General features: G+C 41.2%; 1 protein-coding gene across 2 annotated transcripts in view; it reads left to right on the forward strand.

The window, feature by feature from the left end:
• The window catches only part of pitpnm3 (PITPNM family member 3), a 174,539-nt gene that overhangs the window by 127,040 nt on the left and 31,895 nt on the right, over positions 1–15,604 (forward strand). For both annotated transcript variants that reach the window (XM_047391842.1, XM_047391841.1), the window contains exons 6-8: positions 9,252–9,441; positions 11,180–11,302; positions 12,029–12,210. In XM_047391842.1, the coding sequence (XP_047247798.1) occupies positions 9,252–9,441; positions 11,180–11,302; positions 12,029–12,210 (495 nt within the window). The remainder of the gene's footprint in view (positions 1–9,251; positions 9,442–11,179; positions 11,303–12,028; positions 12,211–15,604) is intronic.

The following is a 15,604-nucleotide window of genomic DNA, read 5'->3' on the forward strand; positions in this document are numbered from 1 at the left end:
GAGTTTTAATTCATAAGATACAATCTCGACGCCCTTTGCTCTTAATAAGCTATAAAGCTAAAATAAATCAATCCCGCAGACAGAGCCATTGGAAAAATAAATTTTCTGTCATCCAGTTACATTAAATATGTTATAATTGGACTGTATTTTTAAACAGTCTTTTAAAAACTTATAAGATCAATTTGGATGTGAATGTCAAAATTAAGACAAAAAATGAAGCTGTTCAAAGAATATGAAACTATGAAACACATTTGTTAGGAATAAATGAAGAGTTCAGAGTTTCATACTTTGGATGTTTTTTAATTAAGAAAAGCAAGTATTGGTATTCCCTCATGTTTTATGTTAACACATTTTAGGGTGATTTATCTTTTTTAGTGGACATGACTATTAGTTCTGCTGAGATTTCTGTCACAAAAATTTTCTTTTTAAGCACATTGATTTGCTGGTAGTGTTTTCAGACGTAATGATTTGGGAAAACATAACCTGCTCAAATTCACCTTGTTTTAAATAGTTTTCAGAGTTGGTTTGCTAGTTTTTATTATTTAAATTATTCTTAGTTAGGCCTGAGCAGTAAGGCTGCAAGGGCCTATTGTAATCGTAGGATTTCTTATTCTTTCTTTGGGGACTTTGCCAAGCCCCAAAACGCGCACAATTTTACCCAAAATTGTTCCCCGCTTGTTCCTTAATGTCGTCGTCCGTGGGCATGGCCAAACATCTTAGCCACGCCCCCAAACGTGAGATAGGCCGTGTAAGTCGTAGAGATCTGAGATTTGGCACACAGGTAGAACTCCTCAAACCAAGAAAAAAAGTCTCATGGGGGTATGCCCTAAAACACACAGGAAGTCGGGCATTTTGGGTCAAAGGCCAATTTTTTGCCGTTTTTCACTTTTACTCTCCTTGAACTTTAACAAACTCCTCCTAGGAATTTTGAGCTATAGGCTTCATATTTGGGCGATATGCAGTTAAGGCATGGGGGATTCAAAGTTATCAAAATCGTGAGTTTTCGGCCATGTTTAGGGGGCGTGGCCGGGGCACGAATATGGCGTTTGCGCCCAAAGTGAAAACATGCAATAACTTTCCCAAAGAAACGCCAAATCACACCAAAGTTGGCATGAAGGAGGACCTTCGGGGTCATATGCTGACATCATCAAAGCCACGCCCCCTGAGAACAGGAAGTCACTTTTATTTACTAGGAAAGGTGCCTCTCTGCCTCTCAAACTGTTAAGTCCTAGAGAGTTGAAATTTGGTACATAGCTAGATCTCCCCAAATCATGAAAAAAAGTCTCTTGGGGGTATGCCCTAAAACCAACAGGAAGTCGGCCATTTTTGGACGTTTTTCACTTTTCATACATGTCGAACTTTAACAAACTCCTCCTTGGGATTTTGAGCTACCGGCTTCATATTTGGTCAGTATGTAGTTAAGGCATTGGGGATTAAAAGTTATCAAAATTGTAAGTTTTTGAGCATGGTGAAGGGGCGGGACCAGGCCTCAAAGTTAGCCTTCTCGCCGCAAATTTCGAACAGCAATAATTGAAGAATGTGTTCAGTTCATTGGCTCTAGGGCTGACATGATCTGGACCTGCAGCCTTATTCCTATTCAGTCTCTCCAGTTGCATCTTCATGCAAAAGTTGAGGTGTTACTGGACAGCTGTGGGTCCTGTGGGTCAAAGGAGGGTGGAATGTCTGTTTGGCTGTGAGCAGGAGAGGAGGATGCTGAGCTTGTTTCTGAACTGAACCTATTGAAGAATGTGTTCAGTTCATTGGCTCTGTCCAGACCTTCATTGGTCCAATCATCCCTCTGCCTGAAGGAAACAAGGCTATCTAATAAATATTCACAGCACAAGCTATGATTAGGAATATGTAAAATAAGTAGCTTTACACTTTGTGAAACAGTGCATGATAATAACCTTCAAAGATATACAAATATAACAGTATACACAGTGTTGGAAGTGTTTCAGACCAAAAGGTTTAGTGACTGTGTGCTATTTCTGTGGGTTGCAAATGTTTGCTAATCCTAAACCTAAACACTGACTACATGTGTGCAGACAGGCCTATGTTTTGCATCTCTATTTTTGGCAATTTAAAGTGTGGAGTTACTACGTTATGTTAACAATTTCTTACAAGTATATATTTCTAAGGTAAATGTCAAAACATTGTTCATTGTTTTGTTTCGTTTAAATGCAAAACTAGACCAATTTTTCCTTTTTTTGTTTATAACCTGGCTGTGTGGGAATTGGCTTAGTATGCAAATCTGATTTATATCAACTGTGTGCAGTTTAGATATGGAAGGGTACAATATCAAGTAGACACACAGGTGTTAAGCTTTGTTAGGTTTGCGTTTTATGATTGTTTCAGATGCTGTGGTGAATATGTGCTCACCAGCCTAATTATTATTCCCTACCATCCCTCCAGGAGATGCTTCTACACTCTGTCTGACTCTTCAACGCTCTTCTCTTACCACAGCAACTCTTTGTGCATTTTTATGCGGTTTTTACAAACAAACTGAGACATTTCTGTTGTAAAAATTCAATAAGTTTGCCAAGCAGAATAAGTTGAACAAGTTTTACTTCATCTGCGTATGTGTCTGATGGAAAGAGCTGGCCTCCAACACAGATCAGTCAGTGTGATGTGTCAGTGGGGATTGTGGAGGTGGATTTGTCTTTGCTTGTCAGAGACTGACTGCTTAATGTCATAAAGCTGGAAGTGTAACAATCACACATGATTCGTTTCTTCCCCACAGATTTTTCAAAACCTGCAGCATTATATTTTGTCTTTGGTACCGAGTTGGTTTTGACATCGGCCGACGTTAGTGTCTTTATAACAGAGGATGACAATGGAGGTACATGTTTTTTTCTGCTTCGCCAGAAATGGCATTTATAATTAGTACTTAGGATCTAAAAATGAAATAAATTTGTACAGTTATGCAGTTAGTTTGGTTTTAATTTGACTTATATTAAATGAAGAATTAGAAGATTAAAAAAGTTGAATTACTGTAATAGTTTTTCCCTTAAGAAGTATTATTCTTCATCATTCATTTATTTTCTGGCCTGTTGTATCCAAAGTAATTATGTGACATTTTCCCAGCGACAAACATGAAGCTTGTGTGTTCCCTGGCGTTTATCAAGCTTGTTTATTTAAAGCCAGACATCATTAGCCATGTGATGCCACTGGATCTACAAATAAATACAGACAGTCTAATTAGCCGAACAAGAACATTTCCCTTGTTTTGGGAAATAAACACATTTGCTGACTTAGTTAAGTTGTATCAGAGGATTTATGTAAATGCTCCAAAACATGTTTTGTCAGCTATACTTGTATACAGCCATCCTGTTTTTGCATTGGCTGAGTTGAAGAGTGGGAAGTGTATTAAATAAAAAAAAAAAATTAAGTAGGTTGATGTTGTGAAAAGGATTAAAGATCCTTAAAAATCCAAAAGGTGAAATTAAGTACAAAACCAAATAATCGAGGGAAAACTAGAAAAACTAAAGTGTTGATGGGTTCACCCAGCCTTCCATCTAATGTTTTTCAGGATTGATTCTGCTGCTGCTCCAGCAATAATTAATTACCATTCCTGTCTATTATGGCCACTCAAAATGAAAATCTTAGCACCTCCTGCTCTGCCTGCTGTTTTGTTTTTGCCTCCATCTTTAAACCACCCATTACAGCAAGTCTCACCACCATCTTCTAAACCTTCTCTTTCACTCTTGCAGCAGCCCTTCAGTCACAATCATCCCTGACAAAATTTCCACACTCTCATTTTTACCTCTTGTAATCGGTTCACAGTTTTAGATGGTTGACTGAAGGTAACTTATCCAGCATGGGCTGGTAGTAGATTCTCACTGGACAATGACCTTGAGTATGGGTTATTATCATAATGGGTTCTCTGAATCCTGCTATTTACACAAGGATTTAAAACAAAAAGGAAAACCATTTTTATTTAAAACAGAAAAGCACACTTGTTCCTACTGCTGCTAAAATATCTAACATTAATTACTGTATTCATAATAGCTTATATATATGGACTACATTTACACAAGCCCACAGATTTTACCTTTAACTTACAAAAATTGTTGATTTCCAGATCACTTTGAAAGGTTACTGACAACCTTATTAGTTGCAGCAACATTTTATCTCACGTAGAATCTTCAAAATAGTCTTGCAAATACAAATTATCTTATAAAGTTAATTTTGTATTTCAGGAAGGTCCTATTAATCCTCCATAAATAGTTTGCTTTAAACACTTCTTAAGTTGTTAAACTCAAAATCTGAAACTGTCTTCTTTTTTTTTTTTCTGTGAAAGGATTACATTTTTAATCCTTGAACATGAAAACAGCTCCAGCCAGGAGACGTCAATCTGTCCATCTGTCTGTCTATCTGAGAGTCCCTCTGTCTATCCATTGCCTTCTGCCTATCAGAGATTGGATCATGGGGGTCAGATGTCTTTCCGAAGTCATTCCTCTCCAGAGACAACCAAATTACATGCCTGAACCACCTCTGTGTCCTTTCTATGCCAATTACCAGCAGCTATGCTCCGAACTTTCCTTATATGATGGGGCTCCAAACCCTACATCTAAGGGTGAGCCCAGCTACCTGACAAAGGAACTTTATTTTAGCTGTTTGTGTCCAGGATCCCGTTGTTTCAGTCATGATTAAAACTTCAGAAACATATGAAAGAGTGGGAAAATTGATGGACCAGTAAATCGAGAGTTTGCTTTGTGGCTCAGCTCTTTCTTCAAAATACACAAATTGAAACATAAAAGAAAACCTGAGTAAACACAAAAAGAAGTCTTGAAATAATGACTTAATTCATCAAGGAAAAAAAAAACTATTCGTACCGACCTGGCTCTCTGGGAAAAACTAAAGCAGAGCTCTAAGACACCGTTAGAGGACTCCAGAAAATCTTTTACCCTGCTGTTTGGGAATGATGCCAGAAAAAGCCTTTTCTTTCTAACCATCACAACACTAATGCATGTATATAAGGTTTGCTTTACTCAACTGGAAGCTTAACTGGAAATATCTGCATGGTCAGATGGGAGTAAATTTGACTCTATTGGTAACAAACACCCCCTCCTTGAACCGCCACCTTAACGTGGTGGAGGGGTTTGAGTGCTCAAATGATCCTAGAGGCTATGTTGTATGGGGCCTAAATGCCCCTGGTAGGGTCTCCCATGGCAAACAGGCTCTAGGTGATGGGTCAGACAAAGAGTGGTTCAAGAATCCCTCATGAAGAACAAAATATCGAGGCACGCGACGTCGCCCGGTACGGCGGAGCCGGGGTCCCACCCTGGAGCCAGGCCTGGGGTCGGGACTCGTCGGAGAGCGCCTGGTGGCCAAGTTGCTCCTCGCCGGACCCGGCCGGGCCAAGCCCGAACGAGAGACGCGAGGCCATCCCCCAGTGGGCCCACCACCTGCAGGGGGAACCGTGAGGGACCGGTGCAAAGAGGATTGGGTGGCGGACGAAGGTGGAGACCTCAGCGGCCCGATCCCCGGATGCTTAGGCTGCTTAGGGACGTGGAATGTCACCTCGCTGGGGGAGAAGGAGCCTGAGCTTGTGCGGGAGGTCGAGAGATATCGACTAGAAATAGTCGGGCTCGCCTTCACGCACAGCGTGGGCTCTGGAACCCATCTCCTTGAGAGGGGTTGGACTCTCTTCTACCCTGGAGTGGCCCACGGGGAGAGGCGGCAGGCTGGTGTGGGTTTGCTTGTTGCCCCCCAGCTCAGCCATCTCGTGTTGGGGTTTACCCCAGTGGATGAGAGGGTCGTATCCCTGCGCCTTCGGGTTGGGGAGAGGTCTTTGACTATCATTTCAGCCTACGGGCCGAATGGTAGTGCAGAGTACCCGGCCTTCTTGGTGTCCCTGTCGGGGGTGCTGGATAGTGCCCCTCCCGGGGACTCCATTATTCTGCCGGGGGACTTCAACGCCCACGTGGGGAACGACAGTGACACCTGGAGAGGCGTGATCGGGAGGAATGGCCTCGCCGATCTGAATCCGAGTGGTGTTTTGTTATTGGACTTCTGTGCTAGTCACGGATTGTCCATAACGAACACCATGTTCAAGCATAAGGGTGTCCATCAGTGCACTTGGCACCAGGACACCCTAGGCAGGAGGTCGATGATCGACTTTGTTGTTGTATCATCAGACCTTTGGCCGCATGTTTTGGACACTCGGATGAAGAGAGGGGCTGAGCTGTCCACTGATCACCACCTGGTGGTGAGTTGGATCCACTGGAGGAGGAGAAAGCCGGACAGACTTGGCAGGCCCAAGCGCATAGTGAGGGTCTGCTGGGAACGCCTGGCAGAGCCCTCGGCCAGGGATGTATTCAACTCCCACCTCCGGGAGAGCTTCGACCAGATCCAGATGTTGGAGACAAAGAGTCCGAGTGGTCCATGTTCTCCGCATCTATTGTCGATGCTGCTGCCCGTAGCTGCAGCCGTAAGGTCTGCGGTGCCTGTCACGGCGGCAATCCCAGAACCCGGTGGTGGACACCGGCAGTAAGGGATGCTGTCAAGCTGAAGAAGGAGTCCTATCGGCTGTGGTTGGCTTGTGGGACTCATGAGGCGGCTGACGGGTACCGTGAGGCCAAGCGTGCTGCGGCTTGGGCTGTGGCAGAGGCAAAAACTCGGGCCTGGGAGGAGTTCGGTGAGGCCATGGAGAAGGACTACTTGTTGGCCTCGAAGCGATTTTGGCAAACCGTCTGGCGCCTCAGGAGGGGGAAGCAGTGCTTCGTCAACACTGTTTATAGTGGGGGCGGGAGACTGCTGACCTCGACTGAGGACATTATTGGGCGGTGGAAGGAGTACTTCGAGGATCTCCTCAATCCTGCCATCACGCATTCCGTTGTGGAAACAGAGGCTGGGGACTCGGGGTTGGACTCTTTCATCACCCAGGCTGAAGTCACCGAGGTGGTTAAAAAGCTCCGCGGTGGCAAGGCTTCGGGGGTGGATGAGATCCTGAGTACCTCAAGTCTCTGGATGTTGTAGGGCTGTCATGGTTGACACGCCTCTTCAACATTGCGTGGCGGTTGGGGACAGTGCCTCTGGACTGGCAGACTGGTGTGGTGGTCCCCCTTCATAAGAGGGTGTGTTCCAACTACAGGGGGATCACACTCCTTAGCCTCCCTGGTAAGACCTACACCAGGGTATTAGAGAGCAGAGTCTGACCGATAGTCGAACCTCGGCTTCAGGAGGAGCAGTGTGGTTTTCGTCCCAGCCGTGGAACACTGGACCAGTTCTATACCCTCTACAGGGTGCTCGAGGGTTCATGGGAGTTTGCCCAACCGGTTCACATGTGTTTTGTGGACCTGGAGAAGGCATTCGACTGTGTCCCTCGTGATGCCCTGTGGGGGGTGCTCCAGGAGTATGGAATCGGGGGCCCTTTATTAGGGCTGAAATGAGCTTCCTCCGTAGGGTGGCCGGGCACTCCCTTAGAGATAGGGTGAGGAGCCCGGCCGTCCGGGAGGGGCTCGGAGTAGAGCCGCTGCTCCTCCACATCGAGAGGAGCCAGTTGAGGTGGCTCGGGCATCTATACCGGATGCCTCCTGGACGCCTTCCTCGGGAGGTGTTCCAGGCACGTCCCACCGGGAGGAGGCCCAGGGGACGGCCCAGGACACGCTGGAGGGACTATGTCTCTCGGCTGGCCTGGGAACACCTTGCGCTCCCCCTGGAGGAACTGGAGGAGGTGTCTGAAGAGAGGGACGTCTGGGCGTCTCTGCTGAGACTGCTGACCCCGCGACCCAGTCCCGGATAAGCGGAAGATGACGAGTACGAGTACGAGGGTAACAAACACTAGTGGTGAGCTGTTGAGCATTTACTTTCAGTAATCATTGGGTCTTTCAGAGAGATAGCAATTCCAAACAGATGGCCAAATCAACACAAACATCGTTCACAAGACACCTTTTTCCTTGGCCATCTTAGTACGCAGACAAAGGTCCTATAAAAAATGCTACAGGGTTGAGCTGAAGAAAGCGGACCCAGGAGGCTGAATGTTCTAGAGAGGTTGAAAAAAAGAGATGGTCAAAGATCCCGTTTTCTGTATGCTACAACCTTATGAAATGGTATAGGAGAAGACTCACTGATGTTCTCTTGGCAAAAGGGGATTGTAGAAAGAATTGAAAGCAGGGGCAGGAAAAGATGTTGGTGGGGATTTTGTAAAAAACAAACATAAAACCCCAATATTTCTTGACATTGATATATTTTCCTGAGTGAATCGATGTGCTCAAGTTAAAAGTAAAACCTGGACTCAGGGCATTAGACAGTGACAAGGGTGCTGCTCAAAGAAAGTGGGCATAGTCATCTTTTTACTTTTATTCTCACAAGGTGTCTTTTTCGTGGTCTATGTGTGTACTTTGACACACTAGTAAAGACACGGACTGTTGCTGCTGAATGAGAAGTTGTTTGTGTTTTAGTCCTTGATATAACTTTCTTACACTATTCATGTACATGAATATAAAATTGTAACCAAAGCTTTCCTTTCAATCAGATTTAGATTGTTTTTTATAAAAGGTGTTCTACGTTCTCTCTTTCATACTCCAGAGTTTAAAACTGGCTAAGAGTTCATCTGCTTAGCTCTCATAACCATTAATGTTTCACTTTGCTTTCCTATAGAAAGTACAACTGGATCAGCACTTCTTTGTTCTTTTTTGTCTCTGCACTGTTCTCTCAAGCCCCCATTGGGTCATGACAGATGGCCGCTCACACTGAGCTGCTGGAGGTTTCTGCCTGTTAAAAGGGAGTTTTCCTCTCCACTGTTGCTACATGCATGCTCAGTATGAGGGATTACTGCAAAGTTAGTGCAAGCAACTGTCCACTGTCGCTACATGCTCATCCAGGAGTAAATGGTGCAAGTCACTGACTTGATGCAATCTGCTGGTTTCCTTAGATAGGAACCTTTTAACCAATTTGAATAATAAACTGAATCTGACTGCACTGTTTGATAATTAGGATTAATTGGAATATATGTAACTGACTTGAAATCTGTGTAAATTGATTGAATTGACTTTGTAAAGTGCCTTGAGACGACATGTGTTGTGAATTGGTGATATATAAATACACATTTACTGAATAGAATTATAATAGTTTACACTAACTTTATACATTGCAAAGAATTCCAGTTTATGTTTTGAGGGTATGGCCAATCAAAAACTAGAAATAGTCGGAACTCTAAAAAGAAAGCTGCTGAAAGATCTGGTGTTTCTCTAAAGCTTACCTCATTCTTCGCTGATTTCCTGTTAACTTGCTTCAATCCTTTCCAGTCTGAACCCGTACAGCTACGATGAGAGCTGTGTGTCCAGCAGCGTCGACCACCTGCCTCTGGCTGCGCTCCCGCTCCTCGCTATTGTGTCCCCACGCTACCAGGTTGCCGTGGCGACCGTCATCGACAGAGCCAACCAGGTTTATCGCAGCTTCCTGCAGTCTGAAGACGGCCAGGGATTTACAGGGCAGGTCTGTTGTTTCTTCATTTTTAAGGGGACGGGAAAATGATCATGTCACATCAGTGAATCATAGGCTCTGGGCAGAGAAGTCAAAATTTTTACAAGAGGGCTACATAATCTATGGCTACTGTTGGAGCCCAGCTTGTTCAAGGGTCCCACATTTTGACTCCTGCAACATGCCCCTCATAACAAATCAAATTTTCTAATGAGGTAACAATTTATGGGAAGATTACTTATAAAGGAAGTGAATACAAGCATTAAGTTTGACCCATGGAAAGCAACTAATTTTTGTTCAGCATATATCATGAAAAGCAAAGGACTTATATTAAAAAAAGCAAAAGCAGTGTGGAATATGTGTTTTTCCCCACAGTTTTTCATTATCAATGTCTGGAGCTTATTCAACATGACACAATACTCATACCTTGTTGGCACATGAATGAGAACTGAAGACCCTCAGGAAGAGCAATTTAATCACACAAAGCCAACAAGCCTCTTTAAATGATGATAATTGCACTCAATTTTCTGTTATTTATTTAGTAAAATACAAAAAATTTAAATACTAGAGCTGTTTATTCTTAACATTTGACTTCCTCCTACCAATTTTATGTGTCTGAGTATAAAATTCCCTCCCTGTTCTCTCCTCCTCTTTTTATTGTATTTAATTTCTGCCGTGTAGTTAAGCAGTAATTATCTTTCCTGTAATTAGCTGTGGCGACAAGCAATTCAGCTCTGTGTTTACTCATCTACTTAATCAACAAAACAAACCAAGTTTTCAAAAAGGAGCACTAATCTTGCATTCATGCTGTGTCAGAAGAAGAAAAAGAAAAGAGAACATCTGGACTGGAGCCTCAGATGGTGATGGTTTTAATAAAGTTATATTTTTGTTCTTTGCTGATCAATAACTTAAATATTAGCTACACTCACTACAAGTCTGTCTTTTTAGACATTTTACTGATGATGTTAGAGAGACATGGGCTATCCAACACATTTTCATGTGCAATCCATGCACATAAAAATTGGCCATGTTTAAAAAAGAAAAACGCTGCCACACAGCTTGTTGAGTGTGTGACCAACATAAAGCCAGATATTGTAGCAAGACATAAGTGCCAAACATTAGCACTTTTTTTACCTGTCGGTCAATGAATTAATGTAATAATTCCACCTTATTAATTTAAAATGTAGTTGGCAAAAATCCTGCTGAAATGGTGGTGTTCTAAAGACCTCCTTTTGATTATGAAAAAATAGATGTTTTATCTAGTTATACAACACCACTTTTTACATCAAGCAGCTGCACAATGAACACTTCTTTATGATCACCCAAAAAACACTTTCTGTTTTGTCATAGAATTACACTTTTTACCACTTCTCACAAACAGGGATTCATTGCTGAGTATATTTACATGGTTAATGGGCTGAATCTTAGTCATACTGACCAAACAAATAATAGCTTTACACTAGAGCTACATTTCCCCAGCCACACTCAGAAACCCACACATTTTCATACACTAATGAGGTTAGGTGCCTTGCCCAGGGACACATCAATATGTAAGAGGAATAAGCTACATTTGAACCCACAGCTTTAACTACTCATGCCATCGTGCCACAGTTGGCCAAAATATATATATATATTTGTGGCCCTCCATGTACTCATCCTCCACTTTTGCTTGCCTCCCCTTGAAACTGTCACTGACCAAAGTTGCCACCTAAAGAGAAACTTGAACTTGAACTTGTGTGTGTTCTTTGAGCAGGTTTGTTTGATGGGCGACTGCGTGGGTGGAGTGCTGTGCTTTGATGCTTTGTGCTTCAGCAACCACCCGAGGCCTGGTAGCCCCAACAGCAGCAGCAGGGACAACAGCACAGAGAGCCTGAAGGTAGGACCTCAGTGTAAAAATAATTATCGTAGACTGTTACGTGTGTGTCTATGGGGCACTGTGTTCCTTGGCACTGCATAATTACAACATCATGATCAAGATTGCAAGCTTTTATTATTTTTTGTATTCATTAGTGGACCACAATTGCTGCGAGAGAGAACATGCACACTCGTGGCAATATCCTTTGCAGAACTTGGTTGCTTCCCAGAGAACGAAAGGCAAATCTCATACACATAATCAACCTCCTGCTATGTCTTCTTTCTGCCAGTTTTTCTCCACAAAGAGGTTTTTACCTACATCACTATTATCCAGTGGCTTTGTCCTTGACCCTATCTCTAACAAGAAGGAGTTTAAAAGATTCAATTAATTCTGAATGTGTTGTTCCCAATTTTTCAGTTGTTGGTTTGGTGAGGATTTTCCAGCTTGCTAAACTCTATGTTTGGCCGTTTCTATCCTGTGTGTTTAAAATATTCATCAAAACATTACTGTTAAAATGCAACACTAAAGCAGCTTGTTTTTCATATTTTCCTCCAGTAATGTGCTGCATGGTCCCCAGTTTCTGCACCTCGTCGTTGCTCACCACTAAAATATTCACTCTTGCTCAGACTTGTTGTCTCGATCCCACACTTGGCTGCTCACCTGGGAAAATGCATCAGTTCCCATCACAGTATGCTATTTCCAGTCTCGCATGGAGGTTTTATATTGAGTTTTCCTGCTTTGCCTCAGGATAACACAGGTCGACTGCAAGAGTCAAGTCCTGGTCTGAGCTCAAGCAAGAGGCTGAGTAAGAGCAACATCGACATTTCTGCTCCCAATGAAGGCCAGGGCAGTCCGTCGCTTAGCCGCAAGCAGAGTGACTCATATGATGGAGACTCATCCTCCACAGGCCAGCACAACTTTTTTCCCAGGTGGAACATAAACACAACCCACATTTAAGATTTCACAGGACTGTAAAAAAGTATTTCCCCCTTACAGTTTTCTTCTGTTTTTGGTCTCATGGTTGTGTCACCCTTGGTGCAAGAGTGACCATTTGTTATAATTGCCAATAAAATTTAAAGTCTCTTACAGTGCTTTTACAAAACTGGTGGACAGCACGGTAAGACGCTTAAAAATGATGTATTCTAGCAATTGTTAATTTCTCTTTCTAAGTAAAAATATTGTTGTTTTAAAAATTTTGTATTTATTTATTTTTAGTGCACTATGAAAGATCTGTAAATAATGCACTTTTGTTATTTTGACAGCTTGTTAATTTCTGCTCATAAATGCTTGAAATGGCAAGATTTTTTTTGGAATTTGGGAGAAATGTTATATATAGTTTATGGAATAGAATAAAAATTATGATTTCAGTGAAACACATAAAATTAAACTGATGCTGACTTGACCTAAGCCAGTATGCGAGAAGCTTGATAGTTAAAAGAGAAAGATCGGAATAAATCTGAAAAAATACAGGGATGTATGAGTAGAAACATTTTATCTATGTTTAATAATTAAAAGGACAAAAAATATTTTAAAAACTACTTCAAGTAAGTTTTTTGTAAATATATTTGTAGGTGAATAATTATTAAAAAATGGGCCGGGGTAAAGATTATATTAATAAATTCACATATGTCAAAAATTAAAGAAAAATATAAAAGACAAGGGGCTCAGAGATAAATTATAACAATCAAATATTGGAATTTAAATATCAGTTTTTTATTTTGCTGCATTTAATGCTACAATAATTTATTTGTTAAGCTATTTATTGGGTGAATAATCTTTTAAGCTATTTATTTTTTCTGAATCTATTTTTAATCATGGCAGGATTGGTCCTCTATAGTTGCTGCTATGAATCGTTAGCTTGCATTGCATCTACTATTTATTAAAATTTGTAGCTTAACTGCTTTGGCTTTGACTGGATACTTGTTTCAGCTGGAGGATCAAGAGCCTGTTTGTGCTTGAAACCGTGAACTACAGGTTCATTTACCTAAGCTTGGATGGGCCTGGAAGAGTTACAACTGCCCTGCTTACTCTGTCCAGAAAAATGGTTTCAATTCCAGCTCACATGCTCCTCTAGTCCTTACACCTCCACTGCCACCTGAGATAAAGTTTTGTTCAGTCCCATAAATTCCCAGTGACGCCACACAGGCTATGATGGTGGCACTCTAACATCTCACTCCCTTTTAAACCCCCTATTAAACTTGTGCAAGCTTGCATGGAGAATCTTCTCCATTGCTCTATTTGCTCACAGATCCCAGTGGATATTCCCAGTCTCCAGGATGGCTGATTAAATGTCATTTCCTGACATTAATCCTCCCATTCTAGATTGATGTTTAGGTTTCAGTATTTCCTTGTGCACCTTTGCCCATAAGATGATGTGCAAATGATCATTTCTTTTAATGACGGTTCGTGGCATTAAATAGGAAAAGCTCAAGCTCAGTTGAATCTTGAGAATTGCTATTTACTTTTATAAAAGGTAGAGATAGTTTTTGATTAATTAATTACTCTACCAGTCAAATTTTTAGACACATCTTCTGATTCAGTGGTCTTTTAATTTGAAATTTAAAAGATGTTTTGAGCATTTTCACAATTGTTTGTTTGCTACATAATTTACTTTTGCTTCATTGTGTTTATGTCTTTACGATATATCTAGAATGTATAAAGTAAAAAAAGAATAAGGAAAAGCCATGGAATGACAAAAGTGAGTCCAAAGACTGGCAGTGTACACTTGAAGTTAAACTCAAAAACTGGTAAATGAAAACTTTGAAAGAGTCCTGTTCTTATCTTATTTTGTCGAAACGGATGTCCAAAAAGTATATTCCCTATTGTAATTTCGATTGACCAGTTTTTTAAAAAGCTGGATTCACAAGTAATGTAGGAGAAGTACACTTTTTTTTGTTTTGGGACATCGAAGTAAGCGCGAAATGAGAAGGTTTCAATGCGAATTCATTTTTTCTAACAAACAAAAAGAAACTCCAAAAGCTTGGAAAAAATAACCAGCAAGACAAAAGCAAAGCAAAGTTGAACACCACAGGGCAAAAAGAGGTTAGGAAAAGTAATCTGGTAAAGACACACAGTGCTGTGAAAAAGTATTAACCTCCTCACAGATTGTTCTCTGTTTTTGCTTATTTGCCAAACCTACAGTAAACGTTTGAGATTAGCAAATTATTGTTATTGTTTTATTATTTTTTTTAAACTTATTTTCTGTGAAAGTGTGATCACTCCCTAAACCTAATAGCTGGTTATGCCACCCTTGGTGGCAACAACAGCCATATATGAATGGTGATGAGTATTCTACATCATTATCAAGGTATTTTAGCCAACTCTTCTTTGCAGAATTGTTTTAATTAATCCACAATATCTTTGAGCATATGTGTCTTGTTAGAGGTCATACCACAAATCATAATCAAGTTTATGTACAGACTTTAACTAGGCCACTCCAAAACCTTTATTATTTTGAGCATTTCAGAGCTGGACTTGCTGGTACTCGTTGTCCTTCTGCCTAACCCGAGCTTTAGGTGATGAACTAAGGGCCAGACAAACTCTTCCTTATGATTTTTTGATATAGAGGAAAATTGCATCTATTACTGCAAGTTGTCCAGGTTGCATTGATTTTAGACTTTGAACTCTCAGTATGGTGCTATTTTTGCCCAGTCTTATTCTTATTATTGAATCATGAACACTGACTTCGAGTGAGGTCTGCAGCAGTTTTAGATGTTTTTGCGGGTTGCTTTGTGACCTTTTTGATGGGTCGTTTTATGTGCTCTTTGGAGTAATTTGGGGAGCCTGGCCACCCCTTTGCACTGAAATCCTAAAGCATCACAAATATCTGTAACTCTTACCAAACGTTGCCGAATTTCTTTGGATGCTTGCTTTTTGAAATGTTATAGTCTAGTTCATGTTTTCAGGTTCTATTTAAGTGATTTTTATCCATTCCGCGGGCTTGACATGCCTGGTTGTGGCTGGTTAAACTGGAGCAAAAATTCTAGTTAATCACACTTAACTCATGATTTAACAAGACGGGCCAACATAGTTTTAGATATTGACATTTTTCATTTGTTCGGGGTATCATTGTTTGATGATACAAAAATGGAAAAAATAACTGTAGAAAACATGGGGCGAATAATTTTCCACAACACTGTAGATTTTTGAAAAACACCAAGTCAGATCAGTAATATGATGTAAATAATCAGAGTAAATGCTTTCATGCTGTTTTAATTTGAAACAATTAATGTATTGGAGCCATTTGTAAAGGGGGAGTTTCTTGGGGTGCTCTTTTATGTTATGTAACATAAAGCATCTGTTTGATTCTTCAAAATAAAAACT

Source organism: Girardinichthys multiradiatus, chromosome 18 (assembly GCF_021462225.1).
Source record: "Girardinichthys multiradiatus isolate DD_20200921_A chromosome 18, DD_fGirMul_XY1, whole genome shotgun sequence".
NCBI lineage: Eukaryota > Metazoa > Chordata > Actinopteri > Cyprinodontiformes > Goodeidae > Girardinichthys > Girardinichthys multiradiatus.